The sequence below is a fragment of the Lampetra planeri genome, chromosome 37, assembly GCF_965212315.1.
Source record: "Lampetra planeri chromosome 37, kcLamPlan1.2.h2, whole genome shotgun sequence".
Taxonomy (NCBI): Eukaryota; Metazoa; Chordata; class Hyperoartia; order Petromyzontiformes; family Petromyzontidae; genus Lampetra; species Lampetra planeri.
In genome coordinates, this window is record NC_136143.1 from 2221993 (window position 1) to 2248901 (window position 26909).

At 53.5% G+C, this 26909-nt stretch overlaps 1 protein-coding gene across 1 annotated transcript in view; it reads left to right on the forward strand.

Moving 5' to 3' along the window:
• Positions 1 to 3805: 3805 nt before the first annotated feature.
• The window catches only part of LOC144730881 (calcium-binding protein 1-like), a 29662-nt gene continuing 6558 nt past the window's right edge, over positions 3806 to 26909 (forward strand). Inside the window, exons 1-4 of the mRNA XM_078611681.1 lie at positions 3806 to 4110; positions 6861 to 6891; positions 9577 to 9720; positions 11364 to 11473. Of these exons, the coding sequence (XP_078467807.1) occupies positions 4039 to 4110; positions 6861 to 6891; positions 9577 to 9720; positions 11364 to 11473 (357 nt within the window). The 5' untranslated portion in view covers positions 3806 to 4038. The remainder of the gene's footprint in view (positions 4111 to 6860; positions 6892 to 9576; positions 9721 to 11363; positions 11474 to 26909) is intronic.

Here is a 26909-nt window from a genome sequence, read left to right on the forward strand (position 1 = left end):
TGTTTCGCACGCCGCACCGGACCGGTTACTGTGTACATACGGCGCTTCGTTGAGGCTGAGTCGACCTAGGTGTGGCCCACACCGATTGGTATGTCGCTCCCCACCGACGACCCTTCGTGGACTGGAATCGAACTCAGGTGCGCTGGTTCCCGCTCCACCGCGCGGCCTCTTGCTACGTGGGTTTCTCGGCATGCGCGGAGGGGAGCGGTGGTGCTGCGGTTGGCGCACTGCCCCGCGGATGACATCGGCGGTAAGCGGTATCCCTCTAGGTCGACTCACCATTAAGTACTTTGTTCGGAGCGTGAACATCAGCACTGGGGAGACAAAGGCGGCCGGGCGTGGTGCACGCGAACCCCCCGGCGTGTGCGGTGTCAGCCTTAGCAGGCGCCGCTAACAGCGCTTCCCCTGGCAGTCTATGACAGTCGAGAGGGTGGAGACGCGTCGCTGTTCATTTGCGAACGGGCTCGGTGCCTGCCGCTCTCCGCGCCTCGCTATTCAATTCACTCTCATTATTACGCGTCGCGATTCGATTTTTATAATCGATTATTGCTGTTTACCACACTGCACGCACACACAGCACACACACAACGCACACACAGCACACACACACAGCACACACACAGCAGCATACATACAGCACGCATATACAGCACACACAGCACACACACAGCACACACAGCACTTGCACACACAGCACTCGCACATCACTCACACAGCACGCACATACAGCACGCACAACACACACAGCACACACACAAGTACGCATACACAGCACATACAGCACGCACAGCACACACAGCATGCACGCACAGCACACACAGCATGCACATCACTCACACAGCACCACACCTCCACCAATACAGCAAACCCAGCGCACAGGACACGATCACACATAGCACACACATAGCACACACATAGCACACACACAGGACGAAGGTACACATAGCACACACACATGCACGCACACAGGACGAAGGTACACACAGCACACACACAGCACACACATAGCACACACATAGCACACACATAGGACGAAGGCACGCATAGCACACACACATGCACGCACACAGGACGAAGGTACACACAGCACACACACAGCACACACATAGCACACACATAGGACGCACAGAGGACGAAGACACGCAGAGGACACACGCAGGACACACACAGGAAGAGACACACGTAGCACACACACAGCACACACACCTAGCGCACACGCACAGCACAGACACAGCTGACCAGAGACACCGCTGTGTGAATTGCTAGAGCGAGCGCATTATTCAGCAAAGTAGATCGGCAATGTCTCCTTCACATAACCGTCTCTCGACATGAACAAATAACAACAATTCTGGGACTGAATAACTTCAGCAGCATTGATTCGGCATAAGCAACACTCGGGACCGGCTTCCACACGCAGCGTCTCATCAGCAGAGTCGGGCTGACATGAGTCAATGCCGGTGAGCTGCCAGATGTTTAGAGGGAAAGACTGGTTTCAACACACAGTGGCTCATCAGCAGTCGCGCTTGCCTAGACCAATCCTGGTGAATTGCCAGATGTTTCGAGGCTGGGACCAACACTGAGATATGGGTATGTTGGGTTAAATACAACATTATCGAGTAATGCACACCACTCGACTGTTGTGATTAAGTGACTAACTGATTGATAGACCGTGTGATTGATTGACATGTCCACCAATTGAGTAGTCAGTTGATTGATTCATTGAGACCCGTACTCCCCGACTGGATTCGAACCTAGGCTGGGAGTGGAGGGTGCCGTCGGAGTATACCTAGAGGAGGGACGCACACATGCAGATAATCGAGTGAGTAACTGGTTGGGTGAGTGACTGGTTGAGTGAGTAACTGAGTGAGCGGGTGAGTAAGTTGGTGGGTTGGTGATTGAGTGGCTGAGACGGTGAGTAATTGAGTGAGTGGTTGGGTGGATGAGTGAGCGAGTGAGTGAGTTTGTGATTGAGGTTTTGTAGTTTAGTGAGAGGCTGAGTGAGAGGCTGGCAAGGTGAGAGGCTGGATGAGAGAGGCTGTCTGAGAAGCTGGGTGTGTGAAGGGCTGGGTGAGTGAGAGGCTGGTTGGTTTTGCTGTTGAGTGAGAGGCTGAGTGAGAGGCTAGCTGGTGAGAGGCTGGGTGAGTGAAAGGCTGAGTGAGTGAGACGCTGGCTGACTGAGACGCTGGCTGAGTGAGAGGCTGGGTGAGTGAGAGGCTGGGTGAGTGAGAGGCTGGGTGAGTGAGAGGCTGGGTGAGTGAGAGGTTGTGTGAGTGAGACGCTGGCTGAGTGAGAGGCTGGGTGAGAGGCTGGCTGACTGAGAGGCTGGCTGACTGAGAGGCTGGGTGAGTGAGAGGTGGGTGAGTGAGAGGCTTGGTGAGTGAGAGGCTGGGTGAGAGGCTGGGTGAGTGAGAGGCTGGGTGAGTGAGGGGCTGGGTGAGTGAGAGGTGGGTGAGTGAGAGGCTTGGTGAGTGAGAGGCTGGGTGAGAGGCTGGCTGACTGAGAGACTGGGTGAGTGAGGGGCTGGGTGAGTGAGAGGTGGGTGAGTGAGAGGCTTGGTGAGTGAGAGGCTGAGTGAGTGAGTGGCTGGGTGAGTGAGAGGCTGGGTGAGTGAGAGGCTGGATGAGTGAGACGCCAGCTGACTGAGACGCTGGCTGAGTGAGAGGCTGGGTGAGTGAGAGGCTGGGTGAGTGAGAGGCTGGGTGAGTGAGTGGCTGGGTGAGTGAGAGGCTGGGTGAGTGAGAGGCTAGCTGGTGAGATGCTGGATGAGTGAGAGGCTGGGTGAGTGAGACGCTGGCTGACTGAGAGGCTGGATGAGTGAGAGGCTGGGTTCGTGAGAAGCTGGCTGAGTGAGAGGCTGGGTGAATGAGAGGCTGGGTGAGTGAGAGGCTGGGTGAGTGAGAGGCTGGGTGAGTGAGAGGCTGGGTGAATGAGAGGCTGGGTGAATGAGAGGCTGGGTTCGTGAGAAGCTGGCTGAGTGAGAGGCTGGGTGAATGAGAGGCTGGATGAGTGAGAGGCTGGGTGAGTGAGAGTCTGGCTGAGTGAGAGGCTGGGTGAGTGAGAGGCTGGATGAGTGAGAGGCTGGGTGAGTGAGAGTCTGGGTGAGTGAGACGCTGGCTGAGTGAGAGGCTGGGTGAGAGGATGGCTGACTGAGAGGCTGGGTGAGTGAGATGTGGGTGAGTGAGAGGCTGGGTGAGTGAGAGGCTGGGTGAGAGGCTGGGTGAGTGAGAGGCTGGGTGAGTGAGAGGCTGGGTGAGTGAGAGGCTGGGTGAATGAGAGGCTGGGGGAGTGAGAGGCTGGGTGAGTGAGAGGCTGGGTGAATGAGAGGCTGGGGGAGTGAGAGGCTCGCTGACTGAGAGGCTGGGTGAGTGAGATGTGGGTGAGTGAGAGGCTGGGTGAGTGAGAGGCTGGGTGAGAGGCTGGGTGAGTGAGAGGCTGGGTGAGTGAGAGGCTGGGTGAATGAGAGGCTGGGTGAGTGAGAGGCTGGATGAGAGAGAGGCTGGATGAGTGAGAGGCTGGGTGAATGAGAGGCTGGGTGAGTGAGAGGCTGGATGAGAGAGAGGCTGGATGAGTGAGAGGCTGGGTGAGTGAGAGGCTGGGTGAGAGAGAGGCTGGATGAGTGAGAGGCTGGGTGAGTGAGAGGCTGGATGAGAGAGAGGCTGGATGAGTGAGAGGCTGGGTGAGTGAGAGGCTGGGTGAGAGAGAGGCTGGATGAGTGAGAGGCTGGGTGAGTGAGAGGCTGGGTGAGTGAGTGGCTGGGCGAGTGAGAGGCTGGGGGAGTGAGAGGCTGGGTGAGTGAGAGGCTAGCTGGTGAGAGGCTGGGTGAGTGAGAGGCTGGGTGAGTGAGAGGCAGGGTGGCTTTGTGGCCGAGCGTGTGAGTGGTTTTAAGTAAGGGACTGAGCGTGTGAGTGGTTAGGTCAGTGACTGGTCAACCGATTAGGGCCACGCATCGGACTGGGGTCGGGACTGCAGCCTCCTCGGAGATCCACGCAGCCTCACCCTCTCGACACGGAGCCCCACGAGGGGGGGCCCAGTGGGGAGATGCAGAACCTCCTGGGGCCCGCGTGCATCTTCCTCCGGGGGGGCCTAGCCGAGGCCCTCATCAAGGTCAGGGCTGGTGGATCGCGCGCGGATGGCGTTTCCGTGCAGCACTGCGGCTGTCGGAAGTTTCGCGCGATTGACGATGGTGGAAAATGAGCGGTGGCATAGCACGATTGGGCTCGGGCCCTCTGCTGCGAGGTGATGATACTGCTGCCCATGAGGATGCTGCTGCTGATGATGATGATGGTGGCAGTGATGATTGTGATATTGCCGATGATGAATATGATGCCGATGATGATGCTGGTGACAATAATGGTGGTGATAATTATGTCAATTGTGATGCTGATGATATTGGTTATGCTGATAATGATCCTTATGATGCCAGTGATGATTATGATGCTGATTGTGAAGCTGATGTAGGTGCTGATGACCTTCCTGATGATGATGGTGCTGGTGATGTTAATGCTGATTATGATGCTGATGATACAGATGATGATGATGCCGGTGATGTTGATGATGTTGATGTTGATGGTGATGGAGGACACCCTGTGGGTGCAGTCAGCATCTGTGCAATCCTGGGATGGTGCTCCACTTATAATTTAGCTTGCCCCACCGCCTTAGCAATGTGGACTTGACACCCTTGGATTTGGTCAATGATGATGCGAGTGGCTTCTGTCACTGTTCACCGGGGAGACGATGCGATGGCATACATATGTATGTTGAACTTCTTTCGCACCGTACGTAGCCGACCGTGCTAATTGGAGGCATTGGCTCGTAAACCCCACGGGTTGTCTCTGTGTACCCTGGAACAAAATCCGAGACCCTCGGGGTTCCTCCTTCCGCTGGGAACGGAACCCGCGTCGAAAAGGAACCGGATGCAGGAATCAAAGCGTGGGGTGGCTAACCCCTCCATACAGGATTGTGACACATCCGTATGGGATCGTGACCCTCAATACGGGGTCGTGATGACCTCTCTGTACGGGGTCGTGACCCCTCCATACGGGGTCATGACCCTTCCGTACGGGGTCGCGGTTCTGCTCCTGCGCGGCTCCCCCCGGTGTGCTGTCAGGTTGTGGCGCGTGCACCGTGTCTGACGTTCCTTTGCACCTGCTGAGAGCTTCTGAGGGAACCGGAGCTCCCAGCACACGTGGAAGTGTGAGGCGTGACGAGGCCAGGCGTGACGAGGCCTCGTCACGCCTGGCCACGTGTGACGGCAATGCTGCGTATGGCTGCCTATGATCCAGTGCTGCGTGGAGGCAGCAGCAAGGGTTCGTGGATCACCCCACATAGATGTTGCTAAACTCCCTTCTTCCCGTGGGCGTAGAGGAGGAGACGGACTCTGTCTCACCAGGAGAAGGCAGTACAGATAATGTGGACTCCGCCTGTTCCATCTGTGTGGGATCGAGTGTTGCCCCCTCACACGCGTGGGTTTCCTCCGGGTGTTCTGGCTTCCTCCCTCATGTAGTAAACACTCGTGAATTGGCCGATAACAACTTCATATATAGAGGAGGGCAGAGCTTGGGGAGGATTTTGGCTGCTGCGTTCTCACTTGCCTTTTGTTCCTTGCGTTTCTTAGCCGTTCTCTCTCTGAGAGTGAGCGAGTGCTGTATTACGCGTATAGGCCCTGATGAATTGGCTGAGAATATCTTAATATATATAGAGGACTGCAGAGCTTGGGGTTGGTAGCGGGAGGATTTGGCGCCGGCTCGCCACGTAGCTGCAGTTGCTGTCTTCCAGCTCGTCTGTGGTTCCTCCTGCCGGTGCCTCTGAGTCGCCCTACCTCCCTCTCTCCTTCCACGAGAGCGGGAAGCGAACACAGTTCAGATATCGTGAATAGGGGCGCCACGGTGGCGAGATGTTAACTACCTCACCTGGTCTACAGTCGTGGGTTCGATCCCGACCCTGATGACTGCCGTATATTTGGAGTTTGTGTGTCTCTCTTTACGTCCCCGTGGTTGCGTGGATTTTTCTCCGGGTCCTCCAGTTTTCAACCTCCACATTTAGTAACACGCATTTAGAGTATTTGGCTCCTGTAGATGTCCACGTGATGAGAAGCCGCTTCGTTGGGTGATCACTTGTGGCCAGGTCGCTTCTGAAAAAGAGCTGCATATAGCTCAGCGAGCCTTACCTGGTAAAATAAAAATAATAGTAAAGACGTATTATATAAAGAGTTTCGATTTTAAACTTTCGTGACTGCAGGGATTCATATTCTTGGTTCTTTCGGTAAAGTCACGTAGAAGGGAAATAATAAAATAATAAAAATTAAACAATAAAATTCTCACAACGTTTTGATTGCAACACAAGCAATCATCATCAGGTGTGAAAACCACATTTGATTATTTCCCTTCTACGTGACTTTACCGAAAGAACCAAGAATATAACACATTCCTGCGGAGGGAGCTGGTAGGAACGTTGGGTTGCTCGGTCAATGGCCAGGATCAACGGTGGCGTCGTGAATTCCGCAAATATGCCCGACTGTGAGGGCGGGCACAAGCCGGCGTGAGTAGGTTAAACGTTGAGTTTTATAAGGGCACCACGGGGTGACCAGCCCCTCCCCACCCAGCCCCATCCCTCCCACCCCCACCCAGCCCCTCCCTCCCCACCCAGCCCCTCCCCACCCAGCCCCACCCTCCCCACCCAGCCCCTCCCCACCCTCCCCTCCCCACCCAGCCCCTCCCTGCACGACGGACACAATAATCTCCTGTGGGCTGGTGTAACCAGGAGGTTCCTACCAGTATAAAGAGTTATTATATACAGAGTTGTTATTATATAACAGTATACTCCCCTCGCCTCTCTCCCGCCTCGGACTCGTTGGACACAAGGAGAGGGAACTTCGCCCCGAAGAGATTGAAGGTGCGGATGCACAGACACCCCGATTCCTGCCCACGCTAACCGCACTCCATCTCCATAGCGGATGTGCTCTTTCGGGCGTGCTCCCATCTGTTCTGAAAACGTAAATTGCCCAGTAAACACGCCAAACGTTGACTCAACGTTGCGCCAGCGTGTTTGTGTGTTATCCGTATATCTATTTACAAATGTGTGTTTATATATCCTCCACAAAGAGGTTTGTGTTGTTTAATTTATCATCGAAGCAGGGCCCATCTCTCACACGGAGCGCCCTCCCCTGTAAACATCTGGGCAGTCCACCAGCATTGCTTCAAGCGAGCTTCACTCTGCTGATGAGGACACCGAATGCCAAAACCCCAGTCCTTGCCTACAAACATTTGGCAGTTCAGCATTGGTACAAGCGAACCTGGCTCTGCTGGTGAGACACCGTGCATCGGACCAGCCCTTGCTTATGAACGTCTGGCAGTTCACCATGCAGCATTGGTTCAGGCAAGCAAGCAAGACTGGCTCTGCTGGTGAGATACTGAATGTCGAATTCGGCTCAGAGTTTGATTGCCTTAAACCAATAACTGCTGATGCAGAAAATGCACTCCCAGAAGAACTCCGCGTGTGGTTGATGGAATGTCTTAGAACATTAATCGATATGCATTGTGTGGAGGGAAGGGATGTAGGATTCCTTCGGCTTGATCCGTATTTGTTTGAGCGTAAGGCCACGGGGTAGCGGTGTTCTCATCAACATTCTTGCAAAGGTCTACCCCGTGGCCCAACCCAAAATCAAACATGGATAAATTGTGCTGGCTACCAAACCCCACGTCTATTTTGCCACGGTGGCGAGATGTTAACTACCTCGCCTGGTATACAGGAGGTCGTGGGTTCGATCCCGACCCTGACGCCTGCTGTATATGTGGAGTTTGCGTGTTTTCCCTGGATCGTATGGATTTCTCTCCGTGTCCTCCGGGCTTTCCCTCCACTTTAAGAATTACCGTGCGTTTTAAGTATTTAGCTGCAATACATTTCCACGCGATAAGCCACTACGTTAAGCTCTCATTTGTGGCCAGGTCGCTTCTGAAAAAAAGCGATATCTCAGTGGGCCTTACCTAGTTAAATACAAAATAGTTTAGTTTAAATAGTTTAGGTGATGTCTGCGTATTTTCATCATAGGCTCATCACGGATACTTGGACGTTCTTGTTAATTACACACAAAGTGCTTGCCACGAATGAACCAACATTCCTTGCTGATCTCGTCAATGAGCATAAACCATCACGGGAATTTCATTCATCCTCGCAGCAGCAGCAGCAGCGGCGGCTTCTGACTGCTGCCCATTGAACAAAGACGGTGGTCACCGCATCGCGCCCTTTCAGATGCGCTTCTGTGGCCGTCTGGAACGTTCTTCCTTCCGATATTCGGAAGCCACTGGAGCTGTGCACGTTTAAGTAATATAGATTGGCAAACTAACTTCTTTAGAAACTGCTTCTTGTGTTTCGTTGTTTGCCTTTCACCCGCACCTACGATGAGCATGGTTGGCTACGATTGGTGCGAAAGAAGTTCAACCTACATACAACAAAGACAACGATCCCCCGTATAGCCTTTACAGACTATTGGGGCAAGTGCTGTTAGCGAGCGCTTATGAAGGCCGTCACGGCATACGAGAGGGTGGGTGGCCCGCACCACGCCCGACCGCCTTTGTCTCCCAAGTGGCGATATGTTACACACCGCACCAGGTACTCACTTGAGGCTGAGTCGATCTAGGGGAGGCCCAGGAACGGTTCAGATAATCGTCACTATTGGTGGCCGTAAGCGGGAATCGAACTCGGGTGGCCGGGGTTCGTAGCGTAGCGGGCTCACCGTTGCACGCCATGCATGTACAGTTGGTTGAACGTCTTTCGCGGCCGCACGTACACACATCGGCCTGAGAGGCACGCAGCCCGGTTCGTGTAGTTCGTCTTTAATCCGCGCCGTGCGCTGACCGCGACGTTTGCTGCGAGTGCCTCTCAACGCCAGTCACCGACACCACCGCGTCCCCGCTCACCCACCGTCCACATCATCATCTTCTTCACTCAGTGTCTCTCCCCATCGCTCACCACCGTCTCCCCGTCTCTATCCATAAGCGCTCACCTCTCTGACCTAATCCACTCACCACAATCACCCTGTGTCCATTTCCCAAGAGCCCACCATCACTCACCACCACCACCATCCTGACCACCATCGCCACCACCACCATTACTCACCATCACTATCACTCACCACCATCGTCAGTCTACCACCCTGCCTTTGCCACCATTGTAATTAACATCCCCTCAACGATCTCATCGATCACATCTCATCATCACCACCACCTTCGCCTGATCATGCTCACCTTTACCTTATCATCATCATCATCATCACCTCCATTACCATATCCCTAACCCCATCACTCCCATCACCCTGTCCCTAAACCCATCACTATGTCCCTAACCCCATTACCCTGTTGCTAAACCCATCAATCACGCTGTCCCTAAACCCATCATCTTGTCCCTAACCCCATCACTCCCATCACCCTATCCCTAACCCCATCATTCTGTCTCTAACCCCATCACCATCATCACCCTGTCCCTAACCCCATCATCCTGTCCCTAACCCCATCACCATCATCACCCTGTCTCTAACCCCATCACCCTGTCGCTGACCCCATCACCTCCCCCATCCTGCAGAGCTGCGCGAGGCGTTCCGCGAGTTTGACCGCGACGGCGACGGCTTCATGACGTGCCGCGACCTGGGCCTGTGCATGCGGACCATGGGCTTCATGCCCACCGAGATGGAGCTGCTGGAGCTCTCGCAGAGCATCAACATGACTCGTGAGCGCATCGCACCGTACTGCACCGTGCTGTACTGCACCGCACTGCACCGCACTGCACCGCACTGCACCGTGCTGTACTGCACCGCACTGCATCGCACCACTGCCCCGGATCTCGCCGCATTGCATGGCTTCGCATCGCAGTGCACCGCACTGCCCTGTAAGTCTATGAATCCAAACACAAATCAACTGTATTGCTGCCAGAGACAGACTCTGCGGCAGTGAGCATTGGTGGCCATGCCATGCTGATGAGTCCTAGTGATGACGAAACTCGTTCCACCACGGTTTGCGTATCTCTGCAGCACTGCTGCTGCCACTGTCACTGGCAGTCGGTGGTGTTGCATTTTGCTTAAATCCAATTCGTTTTGAGGGTGACCTGAAGACATGAAGGATCACAATGCAGTTCTTCAGGAACTGCATTATTTTGCAAGTTTGACAAATGGCTGTGTGGCGTTCGATACTCCAATGGATACCACGGGGACCGAGACGAGACTCTGCAATGCCTCAGATTGCCATCGACGACACTGAGAAACGTGACAGCAACAACATCAACAAAACAGAAGAATCGCCGACTAAGCCCACACGTGTGATTTGGGGGGAAGGCAGCTCGTGTGATAATGCTTCACCAGGTAAGCCCCACTGAGCTATTTAGATTTCAGAAGCGACCTGGCCACAAATGATAGCTCAACGCAGTGGCTCATCGCGTGGAAATGTATAGCAGTAGCCAAATGCTCTAAACGCATCTTGGTTCTAAATGTGGAGGGAAAAACCGGAGGACCTGGAGAAAAATCCACACGACCACGGGGGGAGAGAGAGACACGCAGACTGCAAATACACATCAGGCGTCAGGGTCGGGATCCAACCTAACGACCTCCTGCATACCAGGCGAGGTCGTTAACATCTCCTAGCCACCGTGATGATGATGAGAGAGAGAAACGCAAAATCCAAATATACAGCAGGCGTCAGGGTCGGGATCGAACCCATGGCCTCCTGTAGACCAGGCGAGGTAGTTAACATCTCCTAGCCACCGTGATGATGATGAGAGAGAGACACGCAGACTGCAAATACACATCAGGCGTCAGGGTCGGGATCCAACCCAACGACCTCCTGCATACCAGGCAAGGTAGTTAACATCTCCTAGCCACCGTGGCACCCAATGCAGCCCTGTGAGTCAAGGGCGAGGCGGAGTGCGCGTCTGCTGGGACACGAGGAGTCGTTGGGTTTCTCTCATTCCTCGTTACAGCGATCTTACCAAGTAGAAGGAGGATGTGCTGGTGGGGATAACGCCATGACAATGATGCTACTGTTATTAAAGCCGATTGTGTAAGTGTGTTATTACGTTGTTGAGCCAGCTGGGCCAGGATTGGGAAAAACGCAGCCCCCACTGTTCGCCGAGGCAACTGGAGAGCACAGCCAAAGAGTTACTAGCCGCATATTAAAAATGCCTGCACTCAGTCATTCATCTCACGCGATAATACCACACAGGGTTTGCGTGGGATCACTAACCCCAACACGCCTCCCTCTCACCGTGCCCCTCTCCCCCTGCCCCTCTCTCTGCACCCCTCTCCCCCTGCCCATCTCCTCCTGCCCTTCTCCTCCTTACCCTTTCCCCCTTCCCCTCTCCCCGCGTCCCCGTGGTGGCAGAGGGTGGCCGCGTGGACTTTGAGGACTTTGTGGAGCTGATGGCCCCGAAACTCCTGGCGGAGACGTCGGGGATGGTGGGGATCAAAGAGCTGAGGGACGCCTTCCGTGAGGTCCTCTCTCCACTCACCATCCTCACCCTCAAAGACAACGCTCCCCCGTGTAGCCTTATCAGACTGTTTGGTTCAAGTGCTGTCAGTGAGTAGCACCTATGAAGACCAGAACAGGCACACGAGGTGGTGGGTGTGTCAGCACCACGCCCGGTCGCCTTTGTCTCCCCAGTGCTGATGTTTTTCACACCATACCGGATACCTATGTAGTGGGTTCTACGGAGGCACACACTTGAACTTGGAGGCAACACGTTTATTACACGACCCCAACGGGGTAACTACATAAACGTAACAACGGGTTAACTAGACCACAACGGGGTAACTACATAACCGGGTCAGTCAGCTAACCCACTGCCTGACCCACGATGCCAAAGACCGAAGACCGAAGAGACGTAGCATCCAGGTTTCCATTCCAGCAAACAGCCCCGATTGCTCTCGAGACTTCCCTTTTATGCTCCCGAGCGTGGCCTCGCTCCGCCTTCGGCCACGCCCCCTTCTGGATCTCAGCAGAAGGTTCTCGACCAAGCATCACGTGTCGCTCAAGCCACCCTTTGGGCTGCCTCGCTACCCTGTCCCGGTCACGTGCCCTCTCGGGTTCACCCAGACTGTCACGTCCTCACTTTCCCTCTCTCTGACTGTCACCAGAACCATGCCCTCTAGGGCCCGCTTCCATGCCAAACCTACTCTGGTGCCAGAGAGAGGCCCAAGACACACAGTTCCACTCTTGTGACAGCTGGCGCTAAATGCCATAATGACTCCATATATGTCACTACACCTATTTGAAGCTGAGTCGACCTAGGGGAGGCCCAGAAGCGGTTCAGATAATTGTCACTGGTGTTGCCCATGAGTGATAATCAAACTCGGGTGTGTAGCGCAGCGCACTAACCGCTGCACTACCGCTCCCTGCACCATTCTTACACACGTGCAGATCTCTGCTGTAAGTTTATATTCTGTAATTGGAAGCTGCTGGTAAATTAACAGCTCCTGCTGTGATCCCAGCCACCGTCGGCAAACGCGCCCACGACAGTGGTGACCGATGGATCTCCACCTGGGAGACGTCGAACTGCAACCAGCTGGGCAGCGGTGGCTACGCCGCACGTGGTTACCTGTAATCCAGCACGCTGGAAGCAGCAGCGAGGGTTGGTGGATCACCGCACAGATGTTGTGAAACTCCCTGTGGATGGGCGTAGAAGAAGTGCCCTATCCTGATTCACCAGGAGGTGGTTCAGCCAAATAAGGACTCCACCTGTCCAATCTCGATGGGATAGAGCGTTGTCCCCTCGCATGCAGGATTTTCTCCGGGTGCTCCAGTTTCCTCCCACGTTTAAGCACTCCTTAATTGGCCGATAGCACCTTCACGAAGAGACAGTGGTGGAAATGGGCTGGAATGCCCCAAAACGCCATGGTGGGAGTGAAAATTTGAACCCTGTGACTTCGTTCCAGAAGGAATCAAGGATTCATTTTTTTTCTTTTACTCCGAGAGACCCGCTAGGCTAACAGAGAGACTCACAGACACGCACATAGACCCCAGACACGCACAGAGACCCACAGACGACCCCAGAGACTTGCCATCATCGGCGGCAGTCCCTCGGCATTCGAGGATGACATCCATGATGTTTTGTGGTGGCTCTTGAGGTGGCTGAGGAGTCCAATTCTGGATCTGCAGATCTTTGGGCATTGGGGGTGCCACGTGGTCATAGCGGGAAGTGGAATCCGCAGTGCCGGGTTGGCTTCCTTTTCCTTTCTGTTTTGGCGGCAATCCACTTTGGCATCGAGACGTTGCGTCTTGAAGTGGGCAGCGGCCTGGTGGATTCAGTAGCGTCTTCCTAGGTGGTCAGTAGCCTACTCCTCCCAGTCTTGAAGGCTGATTTTTCCACGTTTCAGCGAGGAATTGACTGTATCCTTCAACTGCTTCCTTTGTCCTCGCCTCGTCCGCTGCCCATTGTAGAGCTGAGAGAAAAGGATCTGGTGGGGAAGACGGTTCTCAGGCATGCAGACGCAGTGACCGGTCCATCGGAGTTGCTTTTTTAGAAGTCAGCTTGGAGCAGGACACTCCCATTGGTGCAGCGATCTTTCCACTTGATCCCCTGGATTTTGCGGAGGCAGCGCTGATGGAAGCCCTCGAGCGCAGTGACGTGGCGCCAGTAGGTTGTCCACGTTTTGCTGCAGTAGAGGAGCGTTGGGATGACAACGGCCCAATAAACTAGGAGACGGCGTTGTCGCAGTTTGTAGAAGGCGGTGCTGGACTCTTGTGTTGGATCTCCTTGTCATTGGTGGCCATTTGGGAGAGATGACTACCGAGGTAAGGGGAATACTCAAGCGCCTCTCCATCGACATAGATCAGGGGTCCTCAAACTACGGCCCGCGGGCCACATGCGGCCCGCCGAGGACATTTATCTGGCCCATGGTCACTAATTGGGCTGCGCTTGTGAGCACTAATTGGGCTGCGCTGGTGAGCACTAATTGGGCTGCGCTGGTGAGCACTCATTGGGCTGCGGTGGTGGGCACTGATTGGGCTGCGGTGGCGAGCACTGATTTGGCTGCGCTGGTGAGCACTGATTGAGCTGCGGCGGTGGGCACTGATTGAGCTGCGGCGGTGGGCACTCATTGGGCTGCGCTGGTGAATGGTTCAATGGGCCAATTTACTGGACTTGCCCCCCATGCCTAAGGCTGCCAGCCCTCCCCTGGCTGCGCTTGACTGGCTCCCCCTCCCTCAGCTCCCTCACTTGCCCCTCGGCTCCACTCCCGGTGATATTCCTGTGTGCTGGGGATGTACTGCGATCTGTGAACAAAACTGCAGGTGTAATTAACTTTTTAATGGCACCACCCGCACCAGTGTGAGCCTGGGGTAAAAGCGGAGTTCCCCCAATCAGACTGCATTGATGGGCAATGCAGTCTGTATGTCTCTGTGTGGGCAAAGTTATTGCTGGTATATTGTTTTTGTAGCGCTGTATATATATATTGGTATTTTACTAATAGCAATTTTGACTCCCTAGGAAACAATGATGTCAAGAAAGAGAAAAATTGACTCGGAGTGTAGGATATTCAAAGAACAGTGGACTTATGATTACTTTTTCATGCAGTACAAGGAAAGAGCTGTGTGTCTGATATGCCAGAATATAGTGTCTGTGTTCAAATAATACAATTTACGTCGACACTATGAAACTCAACAAAAAGATAAATATGATTGTTTGGTCGGAGAAGTGAGAAAAGATAAAATTTTAAAACTGAAAAATACATTAACAACTCTGCAAAATACTTTTGTGAAGCAGAAGCAGCTAAATATTTCATCATTGCGAGCAAGTTTTCAAGTTGCCAAGCTAATAGCGTGCACTGGCAGACCATTCGTGGAGGGAGAATTTGTTAAAGAATGCCGATTTATTTAGTACAGTGAGTCTTTCAGGACCTACAATTACACGGAGGATTGAAGAAATGGGAGACAATTTGCATCAGCATTTGCAAAACTCCACAAAAAAACTTTCCTATTTTTCCTTGGCACTCAACGAAAGCAATGATGTTCGTGATTCTGCACAACTTCAAATTTTTATTCGTGGTACGAATGACTATTTAGAAGTCACAGAAGAGCTTGCTGCACTGCAAAGCATCAAAGGAACAACTACAGGAGAGGATATCTATGAAAAAGTTTGCCAAACTGTGAATGGTTTGGAGCTGAACTGGGCTAAACTAGCCAGTGTGACAACTGATGGTGCTCCTAGCATGGTGGGGTCTACGAAAGGAGTAATTGCTCGCATTAACCAAGAGATGGACAAACATAACCATTCTCATCCAATAGCCATACACTGCCTCATCCACCAACAAGCGCTGTGTAGTAAATCACTGAAGTGGGACTCTGTTATGAAAATGGTGGTATCTTGTGTTAACTTCATTAGAGCTCATGCACTAAACCACAGACAATTTCAGGAATTTCTGTCTGAACTAAATGTTGACTATGAAGATGTTCTGTACCACACAGAAGTCCGTTGGCTGAGTCGAGGGAGAGTTTTGAAACGTTCTTATGACTTACTTCCACAGATTACAGCTTTTCTGCTTTCAAAAAACAAAGAAGTACCAGAGCTCAATGATGCAGAATGGAAATGGCACCTTGCCTTTCTGACAGATGTAACAGATCTACTCAACAGTTTCAATGTGCAACTTCAAGGAAAGGGGAAGCTCATCTGTGATATGCAATCACATGTCAAAGCATTTGAAGTAAAATTAGGCCTCCTCATCAAACAAGTTAAGGAGGAAAACTTCTGCCATCTCCCCACAACTCAAAATCTGTTAGCGGAAAAACCATTGGTTGCAATTCCCAAACAAAACATGTGTGGATTCACTGGAAAAATTGCAAAAGGAGTTCCAATTTAGATTTAAAGAGCTTCATCTCCATGAACAGGACATACAGCTTTTCCGTAACCCATTTTCTATTGACATTGAAAATGTGGATACAATTTACCAAATGGAACTGGCTGAACTGCAGAATTGTGACTCTCTGAAAGACGCATTCAAGTGAAGCAGCCTTCATAATTTCTATGCATCTCTCCCCTCTGAGACATATCCTCATCTCAGGAACCATGCACTCAAAATGGCAACCATCTTTGGCAGCACTTATGTCTGTGAACAGACTTTTTCCAGAATGAAACATTTGAAATCTCCAACCAGATCTAGACTAACGGATGCACACTTGCATCACTTGTTACGACTAGCAGTGACAAATATGGAACCGGACATTGACCATCTCATTAGCCAAAAGCAGGCCCATAGTTCCCATTGAAATACTGGCAAGTTTGTTGATTTAACTTTACTTGTTCTTCATTTTAAATATTGTATTTGTTCCCGTTTTGTTTCTTCACTTCAAAATAAGATATATGCAGTGTGCATAGGAAATTGTTCATAGTTTTTTTTAACTATAGTCCGGCCCTCCAACGGTCTGAGGGACAGTGAACTGGCCCCCTGTTAAAAAAGTTTGAGGACCCCTGACATAGATAGTCGGCTGGTCAGATGGCGATTGGTGGACGACCTTTGTTTGGGTGATGTTCAAGGTTAAGCCAAGTCTCCTATATGCAGAGTTAAATACATCGAGGGTGATCTGGACGTGCTGCATGGAGTGAGCTACCACGCAGCAGTCGTCCGCAAACTGCAGGTCGTGGATGTCCTTGGTGGTCAGTTTCTTCTTTGCCTGAAAACGTTCGAGATTGAAGAGCTTCCTGTACAGACAGTACTGGATGCTGATGGCAGATGGAAGGTGACCGTGGACGAGTAGGGTGATCATGACCATATAGATAGTGAATAAGGTAGGGGCGATCACGCAACCCCTGTCTGACACCCATTCGGATCTGAAAGGCATCCATTTCAGATTTCCCACTCACACGGTGGCGGTCATACCGTCGTGCAGGAGCCGCAGGATGGGCTCTGGACAGCCAAGATGGTGGAGGATACTCCAAAGGGCTTCCCGGTCGAGGGAGTCAAATACCTTGGTTAGGTCGATGAATGCCGAGAATGGTTCTTGATGCTGCTCCCGACACTTTTCTTGAATTTCGGGCGGCAAAATATATTCAGTGGCCCGGGATGGTCGGAATCTGCACTGTGTCTTTGGTAGGACCTCAGCAACGGGACTCGGGCGACTCGGCAGGATGTGGGCCAGGATCTTTCCTGCGATGAACAAGAGGGAGATCCTCTGTAGTTTCCACAGCAAGACTCGTCCCCCTTCTTGAAAATTGTTTCTATGGTGGCATCCCCGAGGTCGCCGGGGAGGTCTTCTTCGTACCAGATTCGGATGATCAACTTGTGGAGCCTTGAAGTAAGCCGGGTGACTGCCAGCTTGGAAGAGTTCAGCTGGGATGCCATCCTGACCGCAGGCTCCATTGGACTTAATGGTTGGCGGCTCGCTGAGGTGTTGCAGTGTGGCTTGGAGGGTTTCATCTGTCACGGTGGATTCTCTGTTCAGGAGCTGTACCAAATGCTCTTTCCAGTGTGGACGGATGGGGTTGTCATCCTTTAGAGGCTGTGACCTGATGGAGTTTTGTCTGGTAGACCGAGGTCCAAAGAAGTTCCACAGAGACCCACAGACACACTAAAAGATCCACAGACACACTCAGAGACCCACAGACACACTCAGAGACCCACAGACACACTCAAAGACCCACAGACACACTAAAAGACCCACAGACACACTCAGAGACCCACAGACACACTAAAAGACCCACAGACACGCTCAGAGACCCACATACACACTCAGAGACCCACAGACACACTGAGAGACCCACAGACACACTCAAAGACCCACAGACACACTCAGAGACCCACAGAGACACTCAGAGACCCACAGACACACTCAAAGACCCACAGACACACTCAGAGACCGACAGACACACTAAGAGACCCACAGACACACTAAAAGACCCACAGACACGCTCAGAGACCCACAGACACACTCAGAGACCCACAGACACACTCAGAGACCCACAGACACACTCAAAGACCCACAGACACGTTCAGAAACCCACAGACACACTCAGAGACCCACAGACACACTCAAAGACCCACAGACACACTAAAAGACCCACAGACACACTCAGAGACCCACAGACACACTCAAAGACCCACAGACACGCTCAGAGACCCACAGACACGCTCAGAGACCCACAGACACACTCAGAGACCCACAGACACACTCAAAGACCCACAGACACACTAAAAGACCCACAGACACACTCAGAGACCCACAGACACACTAATAGACCCACATACACGCTCAGAGACCCACAGACACACTCAGAGACCCACAGACACACTCAGAGACCCACATACACACTCAGAGACCCACATACACACTCAGAGACCCACAGACACACTCAGAGACCCACATACACACTAATAGACCCACAGACACGCTCAGAGACCCACAGACACACTCAGAGACCCACAGACACACTCAGAGACCCACAGACACACTCAGAGACCCACATACACACTCAGAGACCCACAGACACACTCAGCGACCCACATACACACTCAGAGACCCACATACACACTCAGAGACCCACATATACACTCAGAGACCCACATACACAATCAGAGACCAACAGACACATTCAGAGACCCACAGACACGTTCAGAGACCCACAGACACGCTCAGAGACCCACAGACACACTCAGAGACCCACAGACACACTCAAAGACCCACAGACACACTTAAAGACCCACAGACACACTCAGAGACCCACAGACACACTCAAAGACCCACAGACACGCTCAGAGACCCACAGACACGCTCAGAGACCCACATACACACTCAGAGACCCACAGACACACTCAAAGACCCACAGACACACTAAAAGACCCACAGACACACTCAGAGACCCACAGACACACTAATAGACCCACATACACGCTCAGAGACCCACAGACACACTCAGAGACCCACAGACACACTCAGAGACCCACATACACATTCAGAGACCCACATACACACTCAGAGACCCACAGACACACTCAGAGACCCACATACACACTAATAGACCCACAGACACGCTCAGAGACCCACAGACACACTCAGAGACCCACAGACACACTCAGAGACCCACATACACACTCAGAGACCCACGTACACACTCAGAGACCCACAGACACACTCAGAGACCCACATACACACTCAGAGACCCACAGACACACTCAGAGACCCACATACACACTCAGAGACCCACATACACACTCAGAGACCCACATACACACTCAGAGACCCACATACACAATCAGAGACCAACAGACACATTCAGAGACCCACAGACACACTAATAGACCCACAGACACACTCAGAGACCCACAGACACACTTAGAGACACACAGACACACTCAGAGACCCACAGACACACTCAGAGACCCACAGACACACTCAGAGACCCACAGACACATTCAGAGACCCACAGACACACTCAGAGACCCACAGACACACTAAAAGACCCACAGACACATTCAGAGACCCACAGACACACTAATAGACCTGTAATAATCCTTCCAGAGACGGCTTCGGAATCGGTCCTTTTATTTTCCACTCCACAATACACTTGCTCCCTCACTCTCCGTTGCTGGCAGACAACGGAGAGAGGACAGACCCCACACTAAGTCCCCACCGCGCACGTGGCAACCCCAGCCCCCGTCCGCGCATGACCCTGCTCTCGTCAGTTCCAGTCTGCTCTCGATCGTTCCCCTCCATTCGCTCTTAATACCTTCGTCACGTGGTTCCCCCAGCCAATCGTACATGGACAGCTTCGACCATTCTCGATGGTTCCCTGTCAATCCCGGGACCACGCCCCTCATCCGGCTCCCCATTGGCTGGGGCCCCGAATGGCTAGGCCAATCACTCCTGATGACCTGTCGTGATGACGCATGGGCCATGGTCCCTATCTCAACCCTTATTGGCTACAAGCAGGACCGGCAAGCCAATCCCCACGTGAACCCTCTATGGCTGTTATTACATCACCCCCCCCCCGGTGAAAAAATTTAGACGTCTCGGCTGGGAAAAGGGTGAAGAACCAATTCCGCAACATCTTATTAGGGCACCAAGGTGCGTTTAACAATTTGAGGGTGAACCGGCGTTCCCGCGCCTAACAACATTTAAAAGAGTCACCCATAATAATAAAAAAAATCACAACATACATTAGGGCGCCCCTGCAGCGCGGTAACGAAAGGGATCAGCGAAACGATCAAACGTTAACGAAACGGAAGAGATTTCGACCGCGTACGCGACGCGGGACCCTCTCCGCTCCCAGCGCAAGGTCGCTTTGCTTCCGGATGGACAGGAGGTGGTAGGCTCGAAGAAGAAGTCGGTTGTTGGTGCTTGGTCACGTCCAGGGCGGGCCCCGTTGGAGGGGGGGCAGCGGGGGCTTCCTCAGCCCTCAGAACCTGTTCATCTGCAGGAGGCACAACACAATCCCCCCTGGGATCAACGGGCGTGTCAAGCGGCGTAGTCGGCCCAGCAGAACCCGGCAGGTTAGCTATTGGGGATGAAGGACCGACACGCGCGTCAACATAGGGTTTAAGTCGCGAGGAATGAACATACCACCGACGTTTGCCGTATTGAACGCGGATACTTTGCGAGTTCCGAACGTCTACGAGCGTCACAGGCCCCCGCCATGGCCTGTGCAGTTTAGGGGATGTGCCCGCCGGTACCTGGGGGCAGTGGAGCCACGCCAGGTCTCCCACTGACCAAGGCATGCGAGTATGCGATCGACGCGCGTACCGTTCGTTCCTTGCCTGAGCACGGGCCGTCGCACACCGGGCAGCCTCTCGCGCTTCCGTTACTCGTTCAAGCGAGTCACGCACGTGGTCAGGCAGGGAGCGGGACGGTTGTTTACTCGGCATACCCAGTTGTACATCGATGGGTGGAACATTTTCACGGCCATACATAAAAATAAAACGGTGAGTATCCCGTGGACGTGTGCGGAACCATGCGGTATGCCGCCAAGACGCCTGGTATGTGCAAGTCCCAATCGGTTTGCTTTTCACTGACCGTGTGACAAAGCATAGCGGAAAGGGTACGGTTGAATCGTTCCACCATACCATCTGTTTGTGGATCGTATGGGGAGGTGCGAACTTTCTTTGTACCTAGCGCGTCACAAACTTCCCTAAGCAATTTAGAGGAGAAATTCCGGCCTTGATCTGTGAGCAGCCTTTCAGATGCCCCCTTGTCCATGACATACCCGTTCAAGAAAGCGTCGGTGATGGACGCTGCCGTTTGGTCGGGTAGAGGCCAGGCCATCGGCCATCGAGAAAAATATTCCACCCCGACCAGAAGGTATTTATTGCCCCTAGCCGACGGGGGAAACGGCCCCAGAATGTCGAGAGCCACTAATTCGTTAATACGGGACACTTCAATGGAACGCAACGGTGGTACATAGTGGTTCTGAGGCGGCTTCCTTTTCGCACAGTCATGGCACGAGCGGACAAAATCATTGATGTCCGCCGTCATACCGGCCCAGAAAAAATCCTTTTGCATCGCGGCCACAGTCTTTTGGACGCCAAGGTGCATCAACTTATCAGCGTGCAGAGCACAGAGCAGGTCGTAGCGAAGCGAAGTAGGCACCACCAAGCGTGGTCGGTCAGACACCCCGTCGGTACACATTAGCAATCCCGACTTACCCCGGAACATCTGCCACTTCCAGCCCGCCAATTGCGATTTCTGTTTCCCAACCAATTTACGTAGTGGAGACAGCGAGGCATCGGCCTCCTGCTCGCGCAACCAGACCGCGTGCGGCAGCCGTAAGGTGTCATCGGTGTCCACCGACACCTGCTGGTCCTCCTCCTTCACTTTCGCCCCTGCGTCGTCCTCATTCGCTATCGCCCCCATAACCGGGCAGGGCGACGTGGGCGGTGCGGCGCAGCGGTGCGTGCCGGTGAGGCGAGTGCACGGAGGAACTGGCGGCAGCCTTGAGAGCGCATCAGCGTTCACATGACAGGCTCCCTTTCGGTACGTTATATCGAAGGAAAATTCCTGTAACGATTCCAACCACCGGGCCAATTGGCCTGACGGCTGATCCAATTTGAGGGAATATTGCAAAGCCGCATGATCAGTGCGGACCAGGAATTTCCGTCCATACAGGTACGGTCGGTACAATCGAACAAAATGGACAATTGCCAAAAGTTCCCGCCTTGTCACGCAATATCGCGTTTCCGCAGGGGACAGAACCCTGCTGCCATACGCCACCACTCTCTCAACCCCATCCTTACGTTGCGACAAAACGGCCCCAATGCCGATATCACTAGCATCCGTATCAAGGATGAACGGCTGTGAAAATCTGGGTAATCTACCGTAGGCGCCGTGGCGAGGTGGTCCCGAAGTGCCATAAAGGAACTTTCTTCCTCCGCCCCCCATTTAAACCTTTGATTTTTGCCAGTCAGAACGTGTAATGGTTTTGCCAACGTCGCAAAGTTCTTAACGAAGCGGCGATAATAGGAAGCGAATCCAATAAACCGCCGAACATCACCCACTGAAGTGGGTGTGGGCCACTCACGTACACACTTCGTTTTCAGAGGGTCAGTGGATACGCCGTCCGAACTGACAATATGACCCAGGTAACGGACGGAGTGTTGCAGGAGGTGGCATTTCCTCGGTTTAAACTTAAGGTCAGCCGCACGCATTCTTTGAAAAACTGTCTCAAGGCGTTGGAGGTGTTCCTCGAACGTGCGGCTAAAGACAATTATATCGTCTAGATATATGAGGCACGTTTCCCACTGCAGTCCCGCCAACACCAATTCCATGAGCCGCTGAAACGTGGCCGGAGCCGCGTTCAGGCCCATCGGCAACCGATTAAATTCAAAGAGGCCTTGCGGCGTGCGGAATGCCGTTTTGGGTTTTGACTCGTCATCGAGGGGAAGCTGCCAGAAGCCCGAGGACAGGTCAAGGGTGGAAAAGAATTTAGCACCCGATAAAGCATCCAATGAGTCATCCATCCTCGGTAAGGGGTACGCGTCTGCTACCGAGATTTTGTTCAACCGGCGGAAATCAACGCAAAACCTCGTACCACCATCTTTTTTCTTAACCAAAACGACGGGTGCGCCCCAAGGACTATTGGATGGCGAGATAATATCCGCCGCCAGCAATTCATCTACCGCCCCACGCACGTGTTCCCTTTCCGCCGGGCTCATGCAGTGAGGGTGCATACAGACAGGTGGCGATGCACCGGTTTCAATATGGTGCGACAAAAGCGATGTGCGTCCGAGGTCCAAATCATTCCTGCTGAATACATCAGCGTACTGCAGCAACAGCGAACGCAAGGCGTTCCTATGTTCATTTGACAAGGAAGAATTCTCTCCGCATAAATCCGCGATCCAGCGTTCTTGTGAACGATCATGCGGAGACCCATCAGCAGGCATCCGAGCGCGCGGCGGTTTTTCACAAGAGGTGAAATCGGTAGTGGCGTGAGCCAGCACCGATCCCTCCGGAACAACAACGCGATCAGGTCCCCCATTCAAGACCTGTATGAAAGGTGCCTGACCTGGGCGCACAATCGTTTGTGCCGCCGCCAAAGAAAAGGATTTCGATACGGAATTCGATGGGGATAATAGCACGCCTTTCGCACCCCTTCCCATTTGAAGCGGTTTTCGGTAACGTAGCGGAATGAGCATTTGCGCTCCCAATGGAACTTCCACCGTAGCCGCAACTACAGCAGTAACTGCGTTACCTGTAGGCGCCTTGGCCAGCAGGGAAGGCAGGAACGCCATCCTACGACCCCCCGGCATTTCCAAACAGTCCTGGTCGACCCGTATTCGCAACGGCATCCGGCGCAGAAAATCCGTCCCCAACAAGCATGGAACAGCTAGCGAGCGAGAAATTAACACAGGTCCTGCGGCGGTAATATTTCCGATAGCGATGCGCACATCCACCTGTCCGCAGATACCCATGCTCCCCCCATTGGCGGCAACACACGCATCATTAACCTTGCGTATTCTCGACGCAGGAATGGACAACAAATGAAAAATTACATCCGAAATGATGGTAGCCGATGCGCCAGTGTCCACCAAGATACGGACGTCAACGCCGTCGATGGTACCACATACCGTCGACGAGCCCGACGCCGCAGCCACAATCCTGCGAGCCAATTTCTTCCACTGTGTAGCAGAGCGTGTCAATGGAGCAGGAGAAGTAAAATCGGCCTTAGGAGTGTAAGAATGAGTGCGAGTGGATGAGTGATGTGACACGACCTGCCGGGTGTCCGATTTGTGCCGACTCGCCCGAGGTTGTTGCAGTTCCGCGGCAGGTAGAGGAGATGGATGTCCCCTTGGCGGAGAAGGCGACAGCAGAGGTCGGCAGCGGCAGTCACGGGCAAAGTGGCCCCGTCTGCCGCACTTAAAACACGCGGCCGACGTCGGCCGGTGGTCGGACGACCCGGCCCTCGCACGCGGTCGGGCCGTGTAGTCGTCCCGCTGGTCACGCAGCCGCCGGCCCGGAATCCTACGCGGGACAGCAGCAGCCAGCATGTCGTCGTCGCTCGAGTCCTCGGAGCAGTGGACAACCAGTCGCGGAGACCACCCCAGAGGCGGCCCGTCGATCTCGGGTTTCCCCGTCCACGCCGCCATCTGGTCCCACCGCTTGAGATTAAACTTGGCGTCCAGGCAGCGCGCCACCCACCGCGATGAAAGCGGTTCGTGGCCGCACACTGGTAGAGAGATGTTGAGCTCCTGAGACAACTCCAGCATGCGGGAAAGGATGAGTGGATCCAAATGCTCGGCCGTTGCGTCGGGGTAGGCGGCCATGGCCATCGCCATCAACGCCCCCCGATAGGCCAACGGCGATTCCTCCGGTGCCCGGCGACGCGACATAAATTTTCTGGTGGCCGATGTCGGCGGGTCGTAAAATTCCGCCATCTCTGTGAACGCATCCTGCAGTGTCTTCTTCTTGGACGCCGGAATGGAGCGGAAGACTCCCAGAGACACATCATCGAGCAGCGTAGGTAGCGCTCCCAGCGCTTTTTTCTCCGTCCAGTTGACGGATCTAAAAGCCGACTCGAAGCGCCACGTAAAAGCACTCCAATCGCCCCCGGCGATAAATTATTTTATTTGTGGAAGGCGATGTCCGCGGTGGCAGGCGCGTGCCGCGGGCATCTCCGACCGCCGTTCCCGCTCCCCGCTCGGTACAGACAAAATGGCGTCCGGCGGCCGCGTGGTAGCAGGCGCGCCCAAAATGGTGGCCGACGACTCCGGCGCAGCCGCCCCACCCAAGACGACGGCGTCCTCCCGCGTGGCAGGAGCAATGGCGGGTCCCGCTTCCATAGCAGGACCCCTTCCCGCGGCGTCCAGCTGATCGGCGATCTGGCGACCCACGGCTGGTGAGGACGCCACCGCGGTCACCAGGCTTAGCAGAATTGCGCGCAAAGACTCAATCTGCTCCGCCATCAGCCGCCATTCGTCTCTCGGTCCTGCGGCGGTCGCATCTTCCCACGGTCGACGCTGAGAGGCGTCGAGGCGAGCGTCGTCAGTCGGCGGCACCAGGGCTGTAGCTCCCAACAGCTCATCTTCCTCCGTCTCGGCCTCTTCCTCCGACAGAGGCACGGGCAGGTTCTTTTTTCTGAGGTGTTTAGACATCTTGACGATCGTCCAAACAGTCGCAGAATTACTTCTGACACCAGTGTAATAATCCTTCCAGAGACGGCTTCGGAATCGGTCCTTTTATTTTCCACTCCACAATACACTTGCTCCCTCACTCTCCGTTGCTGGCAGACAACGGAGAGAGGACAGACCCCGCACTAAGTCCCCACCGCGCACGTGGCAACCCCAGCCCCCGTCCGCGCGTGACCCTGCTCTCGTCAGTTCCAGTCTGCTCTCGATCGTTCCCCTCCACTCGCTCTTAATACCTTCGTCACGTGGTTCCCCCAGCCAATCGTACATGGACAGCTTCGACCATTCTCGATGGTTCCCTGTCAATCCCGGGACCACGCCCCTCATCCGGCTCCCCATTGGCTGGGGCCCCGAATGGCTAGGCCAATCACTCCTGATGACCTGTCGTGATAACGCATGGGCCATGGTCCCTATCTCAACCCTTATTGGCTACAAGCAGGACCGGCAAGCCAATCCCCACGTGAACTCTCTATGGCTGTTATTACAGACCCACAGACACACTCAGAGACCCACAGACACACTTAGAGACACACAGACACACTCAGCGACCCACAGACACATTCAGAGACCCACATACACACTCAGAGATCCACAGACACACTAAATGACCCACAGACACACTCAAAGACCCACAGACACACTCAGAGACCCACAGACACACTCAGAGACCCACAGACACACTCAGAGACCCACAAACACACTCAGAGACCCACAGACACACTCATAGACCCACAGACACACTAAAAGACCGACATACTCAGAGACCCACAGACACACTCAGAGACCCACAGACACACTCAAAGACCCACAGACACACTAAAAGACCGACATACTCAGAGACCCACAGACACACTAAAAGACCCACAGACACACTCAAAGACCCACAGACACACTCAGAGACCCACAGACACACTCAGAGACCCACAGACACATTCAGAGACCCACATACACACTCAGAGACCCACAGACACACTAAATGACCCACAGACACACTCAAAGACCCACAGACACACTCAGAGACCCACAGACACACTCAGAGACCCACAGACACACTCAGAGACCCACAGACACACTCAAAGACCCACAGACACACTAAAAGACCGACATACTCAGAGACCCACAAACACACTAAAAGACCCACAGACACACTCAAAGACCCATAGACACACTCAGAGACCCACAGACACACTCAGAGATCCACAGACACATTCAGAGACCCACAGACACACTCAGAGACCCACAGACACACTCAGAGACCCACAGACACACTAAAAGACCCACAGACACACTCAGCGACCCACAGACACACTAAAAGACCGACATACTC